This window comes from Hemitrygon akajei, unplaced genomic scaffold (assembly GCF_048418815.1).
Source record: "Hemitrygon akajei unplaced genomic scaffold, sHemAka1.3 Scf000088, whole genome shotgun sequence".
In the NCBI taxonomy this organism is placed as follows: Eukaryota; Metazoa; Chordata; class Chondrichthyes; order Myliobatiformes; family Dasyatidae; genus Hemitrygon; species Hemitrygon akajei.
The window spans coordinates 2,014,336-2,035,710 of NW_027331974.1; the positions used below are offsets into that span (position 1 = coordinate 2,014,336).

General features: G+C 49.7%; 2 protein-coding genes across 2 annotated transcripts in view; both read left to right on the forward strand.

Annotated features, from left to right (window-relative positions):
* The first annotated feature begins 833 nt into the window (after positions 1 to 833).
* On the forward strand, positions 834 to 8,516 carry LOC140722763 (uncharacterized). The gene is made up of 7 exons (XM_073037444.1): positions 834 to 841; positions 1,132 to 1,326; positions 2,176 to 2,271; positions 3,604 to 3,798; positions 6,506 to 6,601; positions 7,645 to 7,740; positions 8,417 to 8,516. Exons 1-7 carry the CDS (start codon positions 834 to 836, stop codon positions 8,514 to 8,516), a joined length of 786 nt encoding a protein of 261 aa, XP_072893545.1.
* A 3,562-nt stretch (positions 8,517 to 12,078) lies between these two features.
* Positions 12,079 to 21,375, forward strand: part of LOC140722764 (uncharacterized) — a 30,701-nt gene continuing 21,404 nt past the window's right edge. The window contains exons 1-2 of the mRNA XM_073037445.1: positions 12,079 to 12,171; positions 16,741 to 17,142. Of these exons, the coding sequence (XP_072893546.1) occupies positions 16,782 to 17,142 (361 nt within the window). The 5' untranslated portion in view covers positions 12,079 to 12,171; positions 16,741 to 16,781. The remainder of the gene's footprint in view (positions 12,172 to 16,740; positions 17,143 to 21,375) is intronic.

Here is a 21,375-nt window from a genome sequence, read left to right on the forward strand (position 1 = left end):
GAGAGGAGTGGAGTGACTGAGAGTCACACAGGAGGGAGGGGAGGAGTGATGGAGGTGAGAGGGAAGGATGGTCTCAGAGAGGAAGGGAGGAAGAACTGTGCGGAGTTTCACGGTGACTGATGAGACGTAGAAACGACCGGAGAGGGTTTCAAGTCAAGTCAAGTCAACTTTTATTGTCATTTCGACCATAACTGCTGGTACAGTACATAGTAAAAATGAGACAACTTTTTTCAGGACCATGGTGTTACATGACACAGTACAAAAAACTAGACCGAACTACATAATAAAAGGAAACAACACAGAGAAAGCTACACTATACTACAGACCTACACTGGGCTGCTTAAAGTGCACAAAAACAGTGCAGGCATTACAATAAATAATAAACAGGACAGTAGGGCAAGGTGTCAGTCCAGGCTTCGGGCATTGAGGAGTCTGATAGCTTGGTGGAAGAAACTGTTACATAGTCTGGTCGTGAGAGCCCGAATGCTTCAGAGCATTTTCCCAGACGGCAGGAGGGAGAAGAGATTGTATGAGGGGTGCATGGTGTCCTTCATAATGCTGTTTCCTTTGCGGATGCAGCGTGTAGTGTAAATGTCCGTGATGGCAGGAAGAGAGACCCCGATGATCTTCTCAGCTGACCTCACTATCCGCTGCAGGGTCTTGCGATCCGAGATGGTGCAATTTCCAAACCAGGCAGAGATGCAGCTGCTCAGGATGCTCTCAATGAGTAAGTCAGTACGTAGACAGAATGAAATTTGTGAAAACACACATGAGAGAGGGATGGAGAGAGAGGTGGGATGTTGGAGTGTGTGTAATGAGGAGAGTGAGGAGAGATGACTATGTAAGGAGAGTTGGGCAAGAGAGATTAGTGAGAGTGACACTCCAACTGGAGGGAAGGTAGGAGAGACTGACAAGAGAGCGATGCAGACAGAGTGAATTCTGACAGAGGCAGATGTGACGAGAGGGATCTGAGAGAGGAGGGTTGAGGTATTAAAGAGCAAAGGAGAGGGGTTTTTGTCTATTTCAGAGGACAGATTGGATCTGGACTTGAACCCCTGTTGAGTTTCTTCCTGATCTAACATAAAAAATGTTTACTACTTTACCCTTCATTTGAATATCTTCTTATTACAGATTCCCAGACAGACACAACGCGGGAACACCAGGGATCAACAACCGGAGAACCTGGTACAGATTTATCCTCCACTCCAGGGTTTTCAAGCTCGCGTACAGATTCCCAGTCAGACACAACTCGAGAACCCAAGCGATTGTTGACTGGAGACCCCGGACCGGGTTGGACCACCACCCCAGCAGGGTCTGCGAGTGCAGGTATCCATGGTGGGGTCATTGAAGGGAGTGATCTTTCCCTCTTTCAGTACTTGATATTCGTCTAGGTTTTGACTGAGTCAACTAACTCGTCACAGAAGTTTTGGGAGGGAGTGTTGGTGAACGGACTGGATGGTTTTGATTTTTTTTCAACTCAGAGACTTCTTTGTCAAATTGTTGTTCTGGTGGATAACCATTTTAATTCGATGTCACACTCCCACTCTGACATGACAGTCCATGACTGACATGATGAGAGCACCCTCTGGTTCGAGGAGCAACACTTCATGTTCTGTCTGGGTAGCCTCCAACCGGATGCCATGAATATCGATTTCACTAGCTGTGGTAGCTTCTCCTCTCTCCCACTTCTCTCTTGTTCCATTTCTATTCTGGCTCCCCTTTCGGCCCTTCTCTTCTCCTCACCTGCCGATGTCCTCCATCTGGTCCTCCCCATTTATTCTCTGGTCCACTGTCCGGTCTCATTGGATTTCTCCTTCTTCATCCCTTTACCTCTTCCTCATATCACCTCCCTGCTTCTAGCATCATCCTGCTCGCTCACCTTGACATCTTCTCACTGCCTGGCTTCACCTATCACCTGCCAGCTTGTACACTCTCCATCTTCTTATTCGGGCTTCAGTCCCCTTCTCTTCCAGTTCTGAATGAGTGCCTTGGCCCAAAACATCGACTGTTCATTTTGCTCAAGAGATGTAACCTAACCTGCTCAGTTCCTTCAGCATTTTGTGTGTGTTGCTCCAGATTTACAGCATCTGCAGAATCATTCAACATTATGAATAATTGTCTCTGTTGTGTTGTTTAAGCTCTGCTCATTTCCCATGTCTGTGTTACTTTGTTCAGCCCTGGAGACTTCAACACTGGAACAGTCTGCAGGATTGTCTACTGGAGAGCACACACAGGAACTGTCCTCTGTCCCAGTGGGAGGCACATCCTCAGGTAGCAAGTCTCATCTCTGTGTTCGTTCAGTCTCTGTCAGTCTGTGAGGTTGAACCTCCCATGGACCAGTTCACCTACTGGATGTACAGTGCATTGTGGGTAGGGGTGTGAATGATGGAGTCAGTGGTTCCTCTCTCCTGTCTGTTGGGTTGGGTTTGGTGAGTCGTGAGGGATGAGGCTCTGTTGGGGGTTGGAGAGAGTGGGGTGGGAGGAATGAACAGAGAGGGGTGGAGTGACTGAGAGCCACAATGGAGGAGAGAGGGAAGGATGGTCACATAGAGGAAGGGAGGAATAACTGTGAGGCATTACACGGTGACTGATGAGACATAGAAATGACCGGAGAGGGATTTCAAGTCAAGTCAAGTCAGCTTTTATTGTCATTTCGACCATAACTGCTGGTACAGTACATAGTAAAAATGAGACAACGTTTTTCAGGACCATGGTGTTACATGACACAGTACAAAAAACTAGACCGAACTACGTAATAAAAGAAAACAACACAGAGAAAGCTACACTAGACTACAGACCTACACTGGGCTGCATAAAGTGCACAAAAACAGTGCAGGCATTACAATAAATAATAAACAGGACAGTAGGGCAAGGTGTCAGTCCAGGCTTCGGGCATTGAGGAGTCTGATAGCTTGGTGGAAGAAACTGTTACATAGTCTGGTCGTGAGAGCCCGAATGCTTCAGAGCATTTTCCCAGATGGCAGGAGGGAGAAGAGTTTGTATGAAGGGTGCATGGGGTCCTTCATAATGCTGTTTCCTTTGCGGATTCAGCGTGTTGTGTAAATGTCCGTGATGGCAGGAAGAGAGACCCCGATGATCTTTTCAGCTGACCTCACTATCCGCTGCAGGGTCTTGCGATCCGAGATAGTGCAATTTCCGAACCAGGCAGAGATGCAGCTTCTCAGGATGCTCTCAATGAGTAAGTCAGTACGTGGACAGAAGGAAATGTGTGAAAACACACAGGAGAGAGGGATGGAGAGAGAGGTGGGATGTTGGAGTGGGTGTAATGAGGAGAGTGAGGAAAGATGACTATGTAAGGAGAGTTGGGCAAGAGAGATCAGTGAGAGTGACACTCCAACTGGAGGGATGTTAGAAGAGACTGACAAGAGAGCGATGCAGACAGAGTGAATTCTGACAGTGGCAGATGTGACGAGAGGTATCTAAGAGAGGAGGGTTGAGGTATTAAGGAGCAAAGGAGAGGGGGTTGTGTGTATTTCAGAAGACAGATTGCATCTGGACTTGAGCCCCTGTTGAGTTTCTTCCTGATCTAACATAAAACTTGTTTACTACTTTACCCTTCCTTTGAATATCTTCTTATTACAGATTCCCAGTCAGACACAACGCGGGAACGCCAGGGATCAACAACCGGAGAACCTGGTACAGATTTATCCTCCACTCCAGGGTTTTCAAGCTCGCGTACAGATTCCCAGTCAGGCACAACTCGGGAACCCAAGGGATCAGTGACTGGAGACCCCGGACCGGGTTTGACCACCTCCCCAGCAGGGTCTGCGAGTGCAGGTATCCATGGTGGCGTCATTGAAGGGAGTGATCTTTTCCTCTTTCAGTACTTGATTTTCGTCTAGGTTTTGACTGAGACAACTAACTAGTCACAGAAGTTTTGGGAGGGAGAGTTGGTGAACGGACCGGATGGTTTTGATTTCTTTTCAACTCAGAGACTTCTTTGTCAAATTGTTGTTCTGGTGGATAACCATTTTAATTCGATGTCACACTCCCACCCTGACATGACAGTCCATGACTGACATGATGAGAGCACCCTGAGGTTCGAGGAGCAGCACCTCATGTTCTGTCTGGGTAGCCTCCAACCGGATGTCATGAATATCGATTTCACTAGCTGTGGTAGTTTCTCCTCTCTCCCACTTCTCTCTTGTTCCATTTCTATTCTGGCTCCCCATTCGGCCCTTCTCTTCTCACCTGACGATGTCCTCCATCTGGTCCTCCCCCTTTATTCTCTGGTCCACTCTCCGGTCTCATTGGATTTCTCCTTCTTCATCCCTTTACCTCTTCCTCATATCACCTCCCAGCTTCTAGCATCATCCTGCTCGCTCACCCAGACATCTTCTCACTGCCTGGCTTCACCTATCACCTGCCAGCTAGTACACTCTCCACCTTCTTATTCGGGCTTCTGTCCCCTTCCTTTCCGGTCCTGAAGAAGTAACTTGCCCCAAAACTTCGACTGTTTATTCTCCTCCAGAGGTGCTGATGGACCTTCAGCATTTTCAGTGCATTGTTCTGGATTCCCAGAAGATGGAGAAACGTTTGTGTCTACAACTGCTTGTCCCTGTTGTGATGTTTAAGGTCTGTCAATCTCCTGTGTCTGTGTTAAAAAAGCATGAAGGAGGTGTGGGATGGGATGAAGATCATCACCGGATGCGGTGCAAAGTGGGGGGCAAACATAAGTGGAGATGTGGAGAAAGCGAACCAGCTGAACAACTTCTTCAATAGGTTCGACAGCACAATCTCATCCTCACCGCAGAACTCCACACCAGGCTTGTCTTTCTACTCGTCCTCCCTCTTACTTCCCTCACAGGAAAATAGCCACTCACAGGAGACCTTGCTCACGCCCAGGATTACGGCTGCACAGGTGGAAGGTCAACTGAGGAAGATCTGTACCAGCAAGGCGGCTGGACCGGATGGAGTATCCCCACGATTACTGAGGGCCTGTGCGACTGAGCTGGGAGAACCACTACAGCGCATCTTCAACATGAGCCTGGAGCAGAGAAGAGTACCCAGACAGTGGAAAACATCCTGTATTGTCCCGGTACCGAAGAAACCACAACCAAAGGAGTTGAATGACTTCAGACCTGTTGCCTTGACGTCGCACGTGATGAAGACCATGGAGCGGCTGATAATACAGAATCTGAGGCCACAAACCAGGCATGCCCGGGATCCTCTTCAGTTTGCGTATAAGGAGAAGGTGGGAGTGGAGGATGCTATCACGTATTTGCTGCACAAATCCCTCTCTCACCTGGATAGGGTCAGTGGTGCTGTGAGGATTACATTCCTGGACTTCTCTAGTGCCTTTAACACCATCCAGCCCAAGATCTTAAGGCACAAACTAACGGAGATGGGAGTAGACTCTCACATGGTGGATTGGATAGTGGACTACTTGACAGATAGACCTCAGTATGTGCGGTTGGGAGGCTGTAGGTCTGACACGGTGGTCAGCAGCACAGGAGCGCTGCAGGGGACCGTGCTCTCTCCGGTCCTTTTCACCCTGTACACATCAGACTTCCAATATAACTCGGAGTCCTGCCATGTGCAGAAGTTCGCTGATGACACGGCCATAGTGGGGTGTGTCAGGAATGGACAGGAGGAAGAGTATAGGAATCTGATACAGGACTTTGTGATATGGTGCAACTCAAACTACCTGCGTCGCAATATCACCAAGACCAAGGAGATGGTGGTGGACTTTAGGAGATCTAGGCCTCATATGGAGCCAGTGATCATTAATGGAGAATGTGTGGAGCAGGTTAAGACCTACAAGTATCTGGGAGTACAGTTAGACGAGAAGCTAGACTGGACTGCCAACACAGATGCCTTGTGCAGGAAGGCACAGAGTCGACTGTACTTCCTTAGAAGGTTGGCGTCATTCAATGTTTGTAGTGAGATGCTGAAGATGTTCTATAGGTCAGTTGTGGAGAGCGCCCTCTTCTTTGTGGTGGCGTGTTGGGGAGGCAGCATTAAGAAGAGGGACGCCTCACGTCTTAATAAGCTGGTAAGGAAGGCGGGCTCTGTCGTGGGCAAAGTACTGGAGAGTATAACATCGGTAGCAGAGTGAAGGGCGCTGAGTAGGCTACGGTCAATTATGGAAAACCCTGAACATCCTCTACATAGCACCATCCAGAGACAGAGAAGCAGTTTCAGCGACAGGTTGCTATCGATGCAATGCTCCTCAGACAGGATGAAGAGATCAATACTCCCCAATGCCATTCGGCTTTACAATTCAACCGCCAGGAGTAAGATAGGTTAAAGTGCCGGGGTTAGGACTCAATGTATTTAAGTAAACAACTTAAGAACTTTTTAAAAGCTATTATTAATGCTTTTTGAGAGGGTGATTTCAGATGCATATCATATTTTTACTGAGTTAAGTATTGTATGTAATTAGTTTTGCTACAATAAGTGTATGGGACATTGGAAAAAATGTTGAATTTCCCCATGGGGATGAATAAAGTATCTATCTATCTATCAATCTACTTTGTTTCAGACCTGGAGACTTCAACACTGGAACAGTCTACAGGATTGTCTACCGGAGAGCACACCCAGGAACTGTCCTCTGTCCCAGCGGGAGACACATCCTCAGGTACCAAGTCTCAGTCTGTCTGTGTTCATTCAGTCTCTGTCACTCTGTGAGGTTGAACCTCCCATGGACCAGTTCACCTACTGGATGTACAGTGCATTGTGGGTAGGGGTGTGAATGATGGAGTCAGTGGTTCCTCTCTCCTGTCTGTTGGGTTGGGTTTGGTGAATCGTGAGGGATGAGGCTCTGTTGGGGGTTGGAGAGAGTGGGGTGGGAGGAATGAACAGAGAGGGGTGGAGTGATTGAGAGTCACGCAGGAGGGAGGGGAGGAGTGATGGAGGTGAGAGGGGAGGATGGTCACAGAGAAGAAGGGAGGAATAACTGTGAGGCGTTACACGGTGACTGATGAGACATAGAAATGACCGGAGAGGGATTTCAAGTCAAGTCAAGTCAACTTTTATTGTCATTTCGACCATAACTGCTGGTACAGTACATAGTAAAAATGAGACAACATTTCTCAGGACCATGGTGTTACATGACACAGTACAAAAAACTAGACCGAACTACATAATAAAAGGAAACAACACAGAGAAAGCTACACTAGACTACAGACCTACACTGGGCTGCATAAAGTGCACAAAAACAGTGCAGGCATTACAATAAATAATAAACAGGACAGTAGGGCAAGGTGTCAGTCCAGGCTTCGGGTACTGAGGAGTCTGATAGCTTGGGGGAAAAAACTGTTACATAGTCTGTTTGTGAGAGCCCGAATGTATCAGAGCATTTTTCCCAGACGGCTGGAGGGAGAAGAGATTGTATGAGGGGTGCCTGGCTTCACCATTCACCTGCCAGCTTGTACACTCTCCACCTTCTTATTCGGGCTTCTGCCCCCATCTCTTCCAGTTCTGAATGAGAGCCTTGGCCCAAAACATAGACTGGTTATTTTGCTCCAGAGATGTCACCTAACCTGCTCAGTTCCTCCAGCATTTTGTGTGTGTTGCTCCAGATTTACAGCATCTGCAGAATCATTCATCTTTATGAATAATTGTCTCTGTTGTGTTGTTTAAGTTCTGCTCATTTCCCATGTCTGTGTTACTTTGTTCCAGACCTGGAGACTTCAACACTGGAACAGTCTGCAGGATTGTCTACTGGAGAACACACCCAGGAACTGTCCTCTGTCCCAGCGGGAGATACATCCTCAGGTACCAAGTCTCATGTCTGTCTGTGTTCATTCAGTCTCTGTCACTCTGTGAGGTTGAACCTCCCATGGACCGGTTCACCTACTGGATGTACAGTGCATTGTGGGTAGGGGTGTGAATGATGGAGTCAGTGGTTCCTGTCTCCTGTCTGTTGGGTTGCGTTTGATGAGTCGTGAGGGATGAGGGTCTGTTGGGGGTTGGAGCGAGTGGGGTGGGACGAATGAACAGAGAGGGACTGAGAGTGACACAGGAAGATGGTCACAAGGAGAAGGGATTGTGTGTATTTCAGAGGACAGATTTGACCTCGATTTGTGCCTCCTGTTCCTCCTTCTTCATCCCTTTACCTCTTCCACATATCACCTCCCAGCTTCTCACATCATCCTGCTCACGTTCCCAGACATCTTCTCACTGCCTGGCTTCACCTATCACCTGCCAGCTTGTACACTCTCCACCTTCTTATTCAGGCTTCTGCCCCCTTCCTTTCCAGTCCTGAAGAAGTAACTTGCCCCAAAACTTCGACTGTTTATTCTCCTCCAGAGGTGCTGATGGACCTTCAGCATTTTCAGTGCATTGTTCTGGATTCCCAGCATCCGGAGAAACGTTCGTGTGTACAACTGCTTGTCCCTGTTGTGATGTTTAAGGTCTGTCAATGTCCTGTGTCTGTGTTACTTTGTTCCAGACCTGGAGACTTCAACACTGGATCAGTCTACAGGATTGTCTACTGGAGAGCACACCCAGGAACTGTCCTCTGTCCCAGTGGGAGACACATCCTCAGGTAGCAAGTCTGATGTCGGTCCGTGTTCATTCAGTCTCTGTCACTCTGTGAGGCTGAACCTCCCATGGACCAGTTCACCTACAGTATGAACAGTGCATTGTGGGTAGGTGTGTGAATGATGGTGTCAGTGGTTCCTCTCTCCTGTCTGTTGGGTTGGGTTTGGTGAGTCGTGAGGGATGAGGCTCTGTTGGGGGTTGGAGAGAGTAGGCTGGGAGGAATGAACAGAGAGGAGTGGAGTGACTGAGAGTCACACAGGAGGGAGGGGAGGAGTGATGGAGGTGAGAGGGAAGGATGGTCTCAGAGAGGAAGGGAGGAAGAACTGTGCGGAGTTTCACGGTGACTGATGAGACGTAGAAACGACCGGAGAGGGTTTCAAGTCAAGTCAAGTCAACTTTTATTGTCATTTCGACCATAACTGCTGGTACAGTACATAGTAAAAATGAGACAACTTTTTTCAGGACCATGGTGTTACATGACACAGTACAAAAAACTAGACCGAACTACATAATAAAAGGAAACAACACAGAGAAAGCTACACTATACTACAGACCTACACTGGGCTGCTTAAAGTGCACAAAAACAGTGCAGGCATTACAATAAATAATAAACAGGACAGTAGGGCAAGGTGTCAGTCCAGGCTCTGGGTATTGAGGAGTCTGATAGCTTAGTAGAAGAAGCTGTTACATAGTCTGGTCGTGAGAGCCCGAATGCTTCAGAGCATTTTCCCAGACGGCAGGAGGGAGAAGAGATTGTATGAGGGGTGCATGGTGTCCTTCAGAATGCTGTTTCCTTTGCGGATGCAGCGTGTAGTGTAAATGTCCGTGATGGCAGGAAGAGAGACCCCGATGATCTTCTCAGCTGACCTCACTATCCGCTGCAGGGTCTTGCGATCCGAGATGGTGCAATTTAGATTGATAGATAGATAGATACTTTATTCATCCCCGTGAGGAAATTCAACATTTTTTCCAATGTCCCATACACTTGTTGTAGCAAAACTAATTACATACAATACTTAACTCAGTAAAAATATGACATGCATCTAAATCACTATCTCAAAAAGCATTAATAATAGCTTTTAAAAGTTCTTAAGTCCTGGCGGTTGAATTGTAAAGCCTAATGGCATTGGGGAGTATTGACCTCTTCATCCTGTCTGAGGAGCATTACATCGATAGTAACCTGTCGCTGAAACTGCTTCTCTGTCTCTGGATGGTGCTATGTAGAGGATGTTCAGAGTTTTCCATAATTGACCGTAGCCTACTCAGCGCCCTTCGCTCAGCTACCGATGTTAAACTCTCCAGTTCCGAACCATGCAGCTTCTCAGGATGCTCTCAATGAGTAAGTCAGTATGTGGACAGAAGAAAATTTGTGAAAACACACATGAGAGAGGGATGGAGAGAGAGGTGGGATGTTGGAGTGGGTGTAATGAGGAGAGTGAGGAGAGATGACTACGTAAGGAAAGTTGGACAGAGAGATCAGTGAGAGTGACACTCCAACTGGTGGGAAGGTAGGAGAGACTGACAAGAGAGCGATGCAGACAGAGTGAATTCTGACAGAGGCAGATGTGATGAGAGGGATCTGAGAGAGGAGGGTTGAGGTATTAAAGAGCAAAGGAGAGGGGGTTGTGTGTATTTCAGAGGACAGATTGCATCTGGGCTTGAGCTCCTGTTGAGTTTCTTCCTGATCTAACATAAAACTTGTTTACTACTTCACCCTTCCTTTCAATATCTTCTTATTACAGATTCCCAGTCAGACACAATGCGGGAACACCAGGGAGCAACAACCGGAGAACCTGGTACAGATTTATCCTCCACTCCAGGATTTTCAAGCTCGCGTACAGATTCCCAGTCAGACACAACTCGGGAACACAAGGGATTGGTAACTGGAGACCTCGGACCGGGTTTGACCACCTCCCCAGCAGGGTCTGCGAGTGCAGGTATCCATGGTGGGGTCATTGAAGGGAGTGATCTTTCCCTCTCTCAGTACTTGATATTCATCTAGGTTTTGGCTGAGACAACTATCTAGTCACAGAAGTTTTGGGAGTGAGAGTTTGTGAACAGGGACTGGATGGTTTTGATTTCTTTTCAACTCAGAGACTTCTTTGTCAAATTGTTGTTCTGGTGGATAACCATTTTAATTCGATGTCACACTCCCACTCTGACATGACAGTCCATGACTGACATGATGAGAGCACCCTGAGGTTCGAGGAGCAACACCTCATGTTCCGTCTGGGTAGCCTCCAACCGGATGCCATGAATATCGATTTCACTTGCTGTGGTAGTTTCTCCTCTCTCCCACTTCTCTCTTGTTCCATTTCTATTCTGGCTCCCCTTTCGGCCCTTCTCTTCTCCTCACCTGCCGATGTCCTCCATCTGGTCCTCCCCCTTTATTCTCTGGTCCACTGTCCGGTCTCATTGGATTTCTCCTTCTTCAACCCTTTACCTCTTCCTCATATCACCTCCCAGCTTCTAGCATCATCCTGCTCATGTTCCCAGACATCTTCTCAATGCCTGGTTTCACCTATCACCTGCCAGCTTGTACACTCTCCACCTTCTTATTCGGCCTTCTGTCCCCGTCTCTTCCAGTTCTGAATGAGAGCCTTGGCCCAAAACATCGACTGTTTATTTTGCTCCAGAGATGTGACCTAACCTGCTCAGTTCCTCCAGCATTTTGTGTGTGTTGCTCCAGATTTGCAGCATCTGCAGAATCATTCATCTTTACGAATAATTGTCTCTGTTGTGTTGTTTAAGTTCTGCTCATTTCCCATGTCTGTGTTACTTTATTCAGACCTGGAGACTTCAACACTAGAACAGTCTACAGGATTGTCTACTGGAGAGCACACCCAGGAACTGTCCTCTGTCCCAGCGGGAGACACATCCTCAGGTAACAAGTCTCATGTCGGTCTGTGTTCATTCAGTCTCTGTCACTCTGTGAGGTTGAACCTCCCATGGACCAGTTCACCTACTGGATGTACAGTGCATTGTGGGTAGGGGTGTGAATGATGGAGTCAGTGGTTCCTCTCTCCTGTCTGTTGGGTTCGGTTTGGTGAGTCGTGAGGGATGAGGCTCTGTTGGGGGTTGGAGAGTGTGGGGTGGGAGGAATGAACAGAGAGGGGTGGAGTTACTGAGAGTGCCACAGGAGAATGGTCACAAGGAGAAAGATTTGTGTGTATTTTAGAGGACAATTTGACCTCGATTTCAGCCTCCTGTTCCTCCTCCTTCATCCCTTTACCTCTTCCACATATCACCTCCCAGCTTCTCGCATCATCCTGCTCACGTTCCCAGACATCTTCTCACTGCCTGGCTTCACCTATCACCTGCCAGCTTGTACACTCCCCACCTTCTTATTCGGGCTTCTGCCCCCTTCCTTTCCAGTCCTGAAGAAGTAACTTGCCCCAAAACTTCGACTGTTTATTCTCCTCCAGATGTGCTGCCGGACCTTCAGCATTTTCAGTGCATTGTTCTGGATTCCCAGCTTCCGGAGAAACGTTCGTCTGTACAACTGCTTGTCCTTGTTGTGATGTTTAAGGTCTGTCAATCTCCCGTGTCTGTGTTACTTTGTTCCAGACCTGGAGACTTCAACACTGGAACAGTCTACAGGATTGTCTACTGGAGAACACACCCAGGAACTGTCCTCTGTCCCAGCGGGAGACACATCCTCAGGTACCAAGTCTCATGTCTGTCTGTGTTCATTCAGTCTCTCTCACTCTGTGAGGCTGAAACTCCCATGGACCAGTTCACCTACTGGATGTACAGTGCATTGTGGGTAGGGCTGTGAATGATGGCTTCAGTGGTTCCTCTCTCCTGTCTGTTGGGCTGGGTTTGGTGAGTCGTGAGGGATGAGGCTGTTGGGGGTTGGAGGGACTGGGGTGGGAGGAATGAACAGAGGGGTGGTGTGAGTGAGAGTGACACAGGAGTGAGTGGAGGAGTGATGGAGGTGAGAGGGGAGAATGGTCACAGAGAGGAAGGGAGGAATGACTGTGAGGAGTTACACGTTGACTGATGAGGCATAGAAACGACCGGCGTGGGATTTGAGTAATTCAGTACGTGGACAGAAGGAAATGGGTGAAAACACACAGGAGAGAGGGATGGAGAGAGAGGTGGGATGCTGGAGTGGGAGGAATGAGGTGAGTGAAGAGAGAGTGATGACTGTGTGAGGAGTGTTGGGCAGAGAGATCAGTGAGAGCGATGCTCCAACTGGAGGGAGGGAAGAACAGACTGACAAAAGAGTGATGCAGACAGAGTGAATACCGAGAGAAGGAGATGTGAGGAGAGGGATTTGAGTGACAAGGGCAGAGGTATTAAAACCGCATCACCATCCTCTGTTTTAGCAGGAGAGAGCTCCTCAGGTATTAGATGTTGTGTCCATCGGGGTCTCTCAGTCTCTCACTCTGTGATGTCGAACTTCCAATTCAGCTGTTGGATGTGCGTCGTGATGGGCGGCCAATGAGAGTTCAGATATTCCTTCCCTCCTGTCTGTGTGAAATCTCTGCTCTGTCCAAGATTACTCACAGTTGGTGTGCTTTGTTGTGGTGAAGAATAATCCGCTTTGTCTGAGGTGATCCATGGAGCCGGGTAAGATGGGTTGTCAGGGAGAGGATGAGGACAGAAACCCGGGGATTTAACGAGAGAGGGTTTCACTGGAGAAGTGTCTGTCAATCTTTGGATTGATGGAGACCTGGCTGTGAATTAGAGGGGTGTGTTTAGACTGACATCAGGGGTTTGTGGAGCAAAGATCACGGAATACCGGTGTAGGTCTGGCGCTTCGGAGAATGAGGGGATAAAGTTTACAAAATTATGAGGGGTATAGATAGGGTACATACAAGCGGGCTACTTCCACTGAGCTTGAGTGAGACCTGAACTAGAGGTCACAGGTTAAGAGTGAAAGGTGAAATGTTTAAGGGGAACATGAGAGGGAACGTTTTCACTCTGAGGGTTGTGCAAGTGAGGAACAAGCTGCTGACTGATGTGGTGGATGTGGGTTTGATTTCAACATCAAAGAGAAGTTTGGGTGAATACATGGATGGGAGGGGAATGGACGGCTCTGTTCTGGGTGCAGGTTGATGGGACGATGCAGAATATTAGTTCAGCATGGACCGGATGGGCCAAAGGGCCTGTTTCTCGGTTGGTGTGGCTGTAATGAAACCCAATTTCCCTCGGGATCAGTAAAGTATGTCTGTCTGTCTGTCTATGCTGTTATTCCCTATGACTCTCAATAACTATGAGTGAGCCGATATTGGTGCTGGGAGGTGGAGGGTAAGAGGAGGGAGCAGGAATGGGAGGGGTCACCAAAGGAGGACTGGAGGGTGGGGATGGGAGAGAGGTCTGGGGTGTGTGACAAAGAGAGAGGATGGGAGGGGAAGAGGAGTGGAATCAGATTCAGAATCAGGTTTAATATCACTGCTTAAAAATTAAATCAATATTGAATTGACTTTATTTCTTACATCGTTCACAGATGAGGTGTAAAATTCTTTACATTAAATCTCCATCTGAATGTGTAATGTGAAAATTATAGTAATCTCTAATAAACTGTATGCACAGTAAGATATACAACAGAACAGACAATATAGCTTAGAAATACAATTGTCAGTGCAAATTAATCAGTCTGATGGCCTGGTGGAAGAAGCTGTCCCGGAGCCTGTTGGTCCTGGCTTTTATGCTGCGGTACCGTTTCCCGGATGGTAGCAGCTGGAACAGTTTGTGGTTGGGGTGACTCAGGTCCCCAATGATCCTTCGGGCCCTTTTTACACACCTGTCACTGTAAATGCCCTGAATAGTGGGAAGTTCACATCTACAGATGTGCTGGGCTGTCCACACCACTCTCTGCAGAGTCCTGCGATTGAGGGAAGTACAGTTCCCATACCAGGCAGTGATGCAGCCAGTCAGGATGCTCAGTTGTGCCCCTGTAGAAAGTTCTTAGGATTTGTGGGTCCATACCAAACTTCTTCAACTGTCTGAGGTGAAAGAGGCGCTTATCTACTGCCCATGTCAGTTACAAACACATGAGATTCTGCAGATGCTGAAAATCTGTGGAAAATGCTGAGAAACTCAGCAGGTCAGGCAGCATCCATGGTGAGGAATGAACAGTGGACGTTTTGTGCTGAGACCCTTCATCAGGACTGGAAAGGACGGGGGGAGAAACTGAAATAAGAAGGTGGGGGGAAGAGAAGCAACACAGGCTGGGAGGTGATAGGTGGAGCCAGGCGAGGGGGAGGGTAAGTGAGTGGGAGGGTGAAGTGAGAAGCTGGGAGGTGATAGGTGGAGCCAGGCGAGGGGGGAAGTGAGTGAGAGGGTGAAGTGAGAAGCTGGGAGGTGATAGGTGGAGCCAGGCGAGAGGGAAGGTAAGTGAGTGGGAGGGTGAAGTGAGAAGCTGGGAGGTGATAGGTGGAGCCAGGCGAGGGGGAGGGTAAGTTAGTGGGAGGGTGAAGTGAGAAGCTGGGAGGTGATAGGTGGAACCAGGCGAGGGGGAGGGGAAGTGAGTGGGTGAATTGAGAAGCTGGGAGGTGATAGGTGGAGCCAGGCGAGGGGGACGGTATGTGAGTGGGTGAATTGAGAAGCTGGGAGGTGATAGGTGGAGCCAGGCGGGGGGGACGGTAAGTGAGTGGGAGGGTGAAGTGAGAAGCTGGGAGATGATAGGTGGAGACAGGCGAGGGGGAAGGTAAATGAGTGGGAGGGTGAAGTGAGAAGCTGGGAGGTGATAGGTGGAGCCAGGCGAGGGGGAGGGTAAGTGAGTGGGAGGGTGAAGTGAGAAGCTGGGAGGTGATAGGTGGAGCCAGGCGAGGGGGAAGGTGAGTGAGTGGGAGGGTGAATTGAGAAACTGGGAGGTGATAGGTGGAGCCAGGCGAGGGGGAAGGGAAGTGAGTGGGAGGGTGAAGTGAGAAGCTGAGAGGTGATAGGTGGAGCCAGGCGAGGGGGAGGGTAAGTGAGTGGGTGAATTGAGAAGCTGGGAGGTAATAGGTAGAAAAGGTAAAGGGCTGAAAAGACCCGAAACGTTGACTCTTTATTTCTCTCCATAGATGCTGCCTGACCTGCTGAGCTCTCCGAGTATCTTGTGTGCCCTATACACAGCCCAGTGCAGAATTAGAGGGGTGTGTTTAGACTGACATCAGGAGTTTGTGGAACAAAGATCACGGAATACGGGTGTAGGTCTGGAGCTTCGGAGAATGAGGGGTTAAGGTTTACTAAATTATGAGGCGAAAAGATAGGGTACATGCAAGCAGACTACTTCCACTAATGTTGAGTGAGACCAGAACGAGAGGTCACAGGTTAAGAGTGAAAGGTGAAATGTTTAAGGGGAACATGAGAGGGAATGTCTTCACCCTGAGGGTGGTGTGAGTGTGGAACAAGCTGCTGACTGGTGTGGTGGATGTGGGTTTGAGTTCAACATCAGAGAGCAGTTTGGATGGATACATGGATGGGAGGGGAATGGACAGCTCTGTTCTGGGTGCATTGATTGTGTGGATAGTTAGAGGCTTTTTCCCAGGGCTGAGATGGCTAGGACGAGAGGTCGCAGTTTTAAGGTGCTTGGAAGTAGGTACAGAGGAGATGTCAGGGGTAAGTTCTTTTACGCAGAGAGTGGTGAGTGTGTGGAATGGGCTTCCGGTGGTGTTGGTGGAGGCGGATACGATAGGGTCTTTTAAGAGACTCCTGGATGGCTGTGGCACTTAGAAAAATAGAGGGCTATGGTTAAAGACTAGGTAGTTCTAAGGTACAAACATGCTTGGCACAGCTTTGTGAGCCAAAGGGCCTGTATTGCGCAGTATGTTTTCTATGTTCCTATGTTTCTATCTGCAAATTTAGTTAGCAGATTGGAGCTGTGGGTGGTGACACAGTCATGGGTGTACAGAGAGTGAAGGAGCAGGCTTAGGGCACAGCCCTGGAGGGGGTCCTGTGTTGGGGGTCAGAGGAGCAGAAGTGAGGAGACCACTCTTGCCACCTGTGGTAGTCCAGAAAGAGAGGAAAAATGATTGAGGTAGTGAACATGGGTTGATTGTCCATTCAGAAACCTGATGGTGGAGGAGAAGCTGTTCCTGAAGGAGTGACTGACAGGAGAGTGATTCAGACGCAGTGAATGCCGAGAGAGGGACATGTGAGCAGGCGGATTTGAAAGACAAAGACTGGAGGTATTAAAGAGGAAAGGAGAGAGTTGTATGCGTATTTCAAAGGGTAGATTTGAACTGGAATTAATCCTCTTGTTTCCAGCCTCTGACTTCCTTCCTGGCCTTATTACAGATTCCCAGTCAGACACAACTCAAGAGCCACTTGGATCGGCAATGGGTGATCTTGGTCAGAGATTATCCACCACCCCAACTGGGTCTACGAGCTCAGGTACAGATTCCCAGTCAGAGACAACTCAGGAAGCACGTGGATCGGCGATGGGTGATCTTGGTCAGAGCTTAACCAGCACCCCAGCAGAAACCGCGAGCTCAGGTACAGATTCCCAGTCGGACGCAACTCAGGAAGTGCAGTTAACAGCAACCGGAGAACCTGGTACAGGTCTGATCACCACCCCAACAGGGTCTACGAGCTCAGGTACAGATTCCCAGTCAGACACAACTCGGGAAGTCCAGGAAACAACGACAGGAGAACCCGGTCTGGGTTTGACCAGCAGCCCAGCAGGATCTACAAGCTCAGGTATCCGTGATGGGGATACCCATTGTTTGGAATGTTGTTCCCTATAGTCGTTCCCTAAAACTCATCCTGTGTCAGACTGTATGCAATGATGGAGGGGGAGTTAGGGAGGGAAAGTCTGAGAAGAGAGGGAGGTGGGCAGAGAACAAGAAGAGAGGGAGGTGGGGAGAGACCGAGGGGACAGGGAAGTGGGGAGAGAATGAGGAGAGGGAAGTAGGGAGAGACCAAGGGGAGAGGGAGTTGGAGAACAACCAAAGGAGGAGAAAGTTGGGGGGAAATCGAGGGGAGAAGGTGAGGGAGAGAATAAGGGAGATAGCTAGAGACTGACAGAAGGGGAGGTAGGGAGAGACGAGGGGATAGGGAGGTGTGAGGCTGTTACGGAGAGCGAGAGAAGAAGGAGATATGGAGAGACCGAATAGAGAGGTAGATGGGGAGAGCCCAAGCACTGGAGGGAGTTAAGGAGAGACTGTGGGGAGTAGGATTTTGGAAGACACTGAGTGTGGGGATGGAGGTAGGGAGAGACTGAGGGGAGTGGGATGGGCGGAGACACTGGGGAGAAAGGGTGGTAGTGAGAGACTGAAGGGAGAGAGGGAGGGAGGGAGAGGACAAGGGGAGAGAGAGGTTTTGATGGACTGGAAGGAGTGGGGGCTGGAGAGAGGCCGAAGAGTGAGGGAGAGTGAGAGAGGAGAGGGTAGTCGTCAGAGACCCAGGGGACGGGGATTTAGGAAGAGACCGAGGGGAGGGGGAGGTCATCAGTGAACGAATGGCCAGTGAGTTTTGGAGAGAACAAAGCGAGGTAGGGAGAGGTCGAGTGCAGAGGAAAATAGGTAGAGACAGGTGTGAGGCAATTACAGAGAGTGAGGGGAGAAGAAAAATATTGAGAGATGGACAAGAGAGGTAGATTGGAAGAGTCTGTTGGTGGAAGGAGTTACGGAGAGGGTTAGGGAGTGTTCAAGTGGAGAGGGAAGTCAAGAAAGCTCAAGGGGAAGGGAAGGTAGAGATAGACCGAGGAGTGAAGGAATCATCGCGAGACTAAGGGGAGAGGGGGTAGGGAGAGACTGAGGGGAGAGAGGTAGTGAGAGACTGGGAGGTGAGGGTCATTTAGAGAGGCCGAGGTAGGGAGAGATTAAGGGGAGAGGGATGTATGGAGAAACCGGGTTGAAAGGATTGGAGGAAGAGAACAAGTGGAGGGGACAAATGGACTGAGTGGAGAGGGGGGACTGCGGAGGCTGAGGGTTGAGGGAGGTAGGGAGAGCAAAGGGAGAGAGTGGACGTGAGAGACCGAGGGGCGATGGAAGGAGGGAGAAACCAAGGGGAGCTGGAGGGTATGAGAGACCGAGGGAAAATGGAGGTAGGGAGAGACAGAGGGGAGATGGAGGGAGGGAGAGACTGAGGAAAAAGGAGTTTCTGAGGGGAGAGTGTGACAGGGAGAGCGAGAGGGGAGGGTGGTAATGAGACTCTTAGGGGAGAGGAATGGAAAGGAGATGAAGATGAGGGGTCATTGTGGGTGACCGAGGGGAGAGAGAGGTAGGGATAGACCGAGGAGAGAGGAAAGTAGTGAAAAACAGAGGGAAGTAGGGAGAGTCCCAAGGCAAAGGTAGGTATGGGGAGAGGGAGTTAGGGAGATACAGAGGGGAAAAAGTGTTAGGGAGAGACTGAGTGGAGAGAGAGGTAGGGAAAGTTTGAGGGTGAAGGGTGGGAGTGACAGAACGAAGGGAGAGGTATATTGAGAGACTGAGGGGCTAGGGTGGTAGGGAGATATCGAAGGGAGAGGGTGTTTGTGAGCACTGAGGGGAGAGTGAGGTATGGAGTGACCGAGGGGTAAGGGAAGTAGCGTCAGACTGGGGCAAGGATATGGTACCGAGACACAGAGAGGAAAGGGAGAACAGGGCAGACCGAGGGTGGAGGGTGGCAGGCAGAAACTGAGCAGAGGGTGATGTAGGGAGCGACTTGGGGGAGGGCGATGTTGAGAGTGTCCAAGGGGAGAGGCTGACGAGAGAATGAGATGCAGGGAGACCGAGGGGAGTATGAGATGGTCTGAGACAGAGGAGAGAGGGAGTTAGGGTTTAACCAAGGGGGTAGATGGAAGGCAGAGGGAAGTCGAGTCAGACCGAAGACAGGGGGGTGTCGGGGGCAATAGAGGGGAGAGGGGATTAGGGTGAGACGGAAGGGAGAGGGAGTAAGGGTGTGACCGAGGTGAGAGAAAGGTAGGGTATGACCAGGGAGAGGGAGGTTGGGGAAGACATGGGAGGGGGAGGTTGTGTGGAGGGGATGATAGGGGGGAGACAGCAGGGAAGAGGCAGATGGAGAGTGACCATGAGCAGACGGAGTTAAGAAGGGATGGGGAGAGAGAGGTAGGGAGATATCAAGGAGAGAGGGAGGTATTGAGAGACTGTGGGTTGAGGGAGGTGGCAGAGACCAAGGGCAGAGGCAGGTAGAGAGAGACCAAGAGGAGTGGGTCATAGGGATAGACTAATGTACGCAGACACTGAGGAGAGGGGGAGGTTGGAGGTGACGCCTAGGGGAGAGAGAGCTAAGGAGATGCCTTGGGGAGAGGGAGATAGGGAGACACTGAGGGGAGAGAAAGGCTGATGGGAGACAGATGTACCCAGAGACCAAGGGTGAGGGCAGGTTGGAGGAGTCTGAGGGGAGAGAAGGTTGGGAGAGACTGAGGCAAGTAGGGAGAGACTGAGTGGTGGAGAGACTGAGTGGTGGAGGAGTTTGGGAGAGACCAAGGCAACAGGGAGCCTGGGAGAGACTGAGAGGGGATAGAGGTGGAGGGATATCAGGGGGAGGTGGGGTAGGGAGTCAGAGAGTGACCAACGGTAGATGGAGTTGACGAAAGACTGAAGGGAAAGGGAGATAAGGAGAAACCAAAGGCTGTGTGAAGTAGGGAGAATCCAAAGAGGGAGAGATGTAGGAAAAGACCGAAGGATGAGGTGGTAGGGAAAGACTGAGTGAAGAGGCAAGTATAGAGAGTTCAAGTGAAGAGATAGGTAGGGCCACTGAGGAGAGAGAGAGACCATGGAGAAGGAGGTAGGCTGACACCAAGGAGAGAGGGAGGTAGGGACAGACCAAGGGGAGAGTGATAGTTGCAGAGTCGTAGGTGCAGAGGTGGTTGGGGAGATCGAGGTTAGAGGGCAGTAGGGAGAGAAAGAGGTGGTAAGGATATGGGGAAATACTGAGAGGAGGGAGTGAGGAAGGGACCAAGGGGAGAGGGTGGGGGTGTCTGAGGCAGAGTGGGAGGCAAGATTCAGTTCCTTGTGGGCATACTCAATAAATCCAATACCCCTCGGGGAATCAGTGAAAGTCTGCCCCAACAGGGGGACAACCAGTGTCTGAAAGAGAACAAACTGAACAAGTACAAATAGAAAGAAAAATAATAAATAATAATAATGATAAATAAATAAACAATAAATATTGAGAACATGAGATGAAGAGCCCATGAAAGTGAGTCGATAGGTTGTGGGATCAGGTCAGTGAAGTTGAGTGAAGTTACCCACACTGGTTCAGGAGCCTGATGGTTGACGGTAATAACTCTTCCTGAACCTGGTGGTGTGGGTGCTGAAGCTGCAGTACCTCTTTCCTGATGGCAGCAGCGAGAAGAGAGCACGGCCTGGGTAGTGTGGGTCCTTATGATGGATGCTGCATTCCTGTGACGGACCCTGTGGATGTGGGGAGAGCACGGCCTGGGTAGTGTGGGTCCTTATGATGGATGCTGCTTTCCTGTGACGGACCCTGTGGATATGGGGAGAGCACGGCCTGGGTAGTGTGGGTCCTTATGACGGATGCTGCTTTCCTGTGACAGACCCTGTGGATATGGGGAGAGCACGGCCTGGGTAGTGTGGGTCCTTATGATGGATGCTGCTTTCCTGTGACAGACCCTGTGGATATGGGGAGAGCACGGCCTGGGTAGTGTGGCTCCTTATGATGGATGCTGCTTTCCTGTGACAGACCCTGTGGATATGGGGAGAGCACGGCCTGGGTAGTGTGGCTCCTTATGATGGATGCTGCTTTCCTGTGACACACCCTGTGGATATGGGGAGAGCACGGCCTGGGTAGTGTGGGTCCTTATGATGGATGCTGCTTTCCTGTGACACACCCTGTGGATATGGGGAGAGCACGGCCTGGGTAGTGTGGGTCCTTATGATGGATGCTGCTTTCCTGTGACAGACCCTGTGGATATGGGGAGAGCACGGCCTGGGTAGTGTGGGTCCTTATGATGGATGCTGCTTT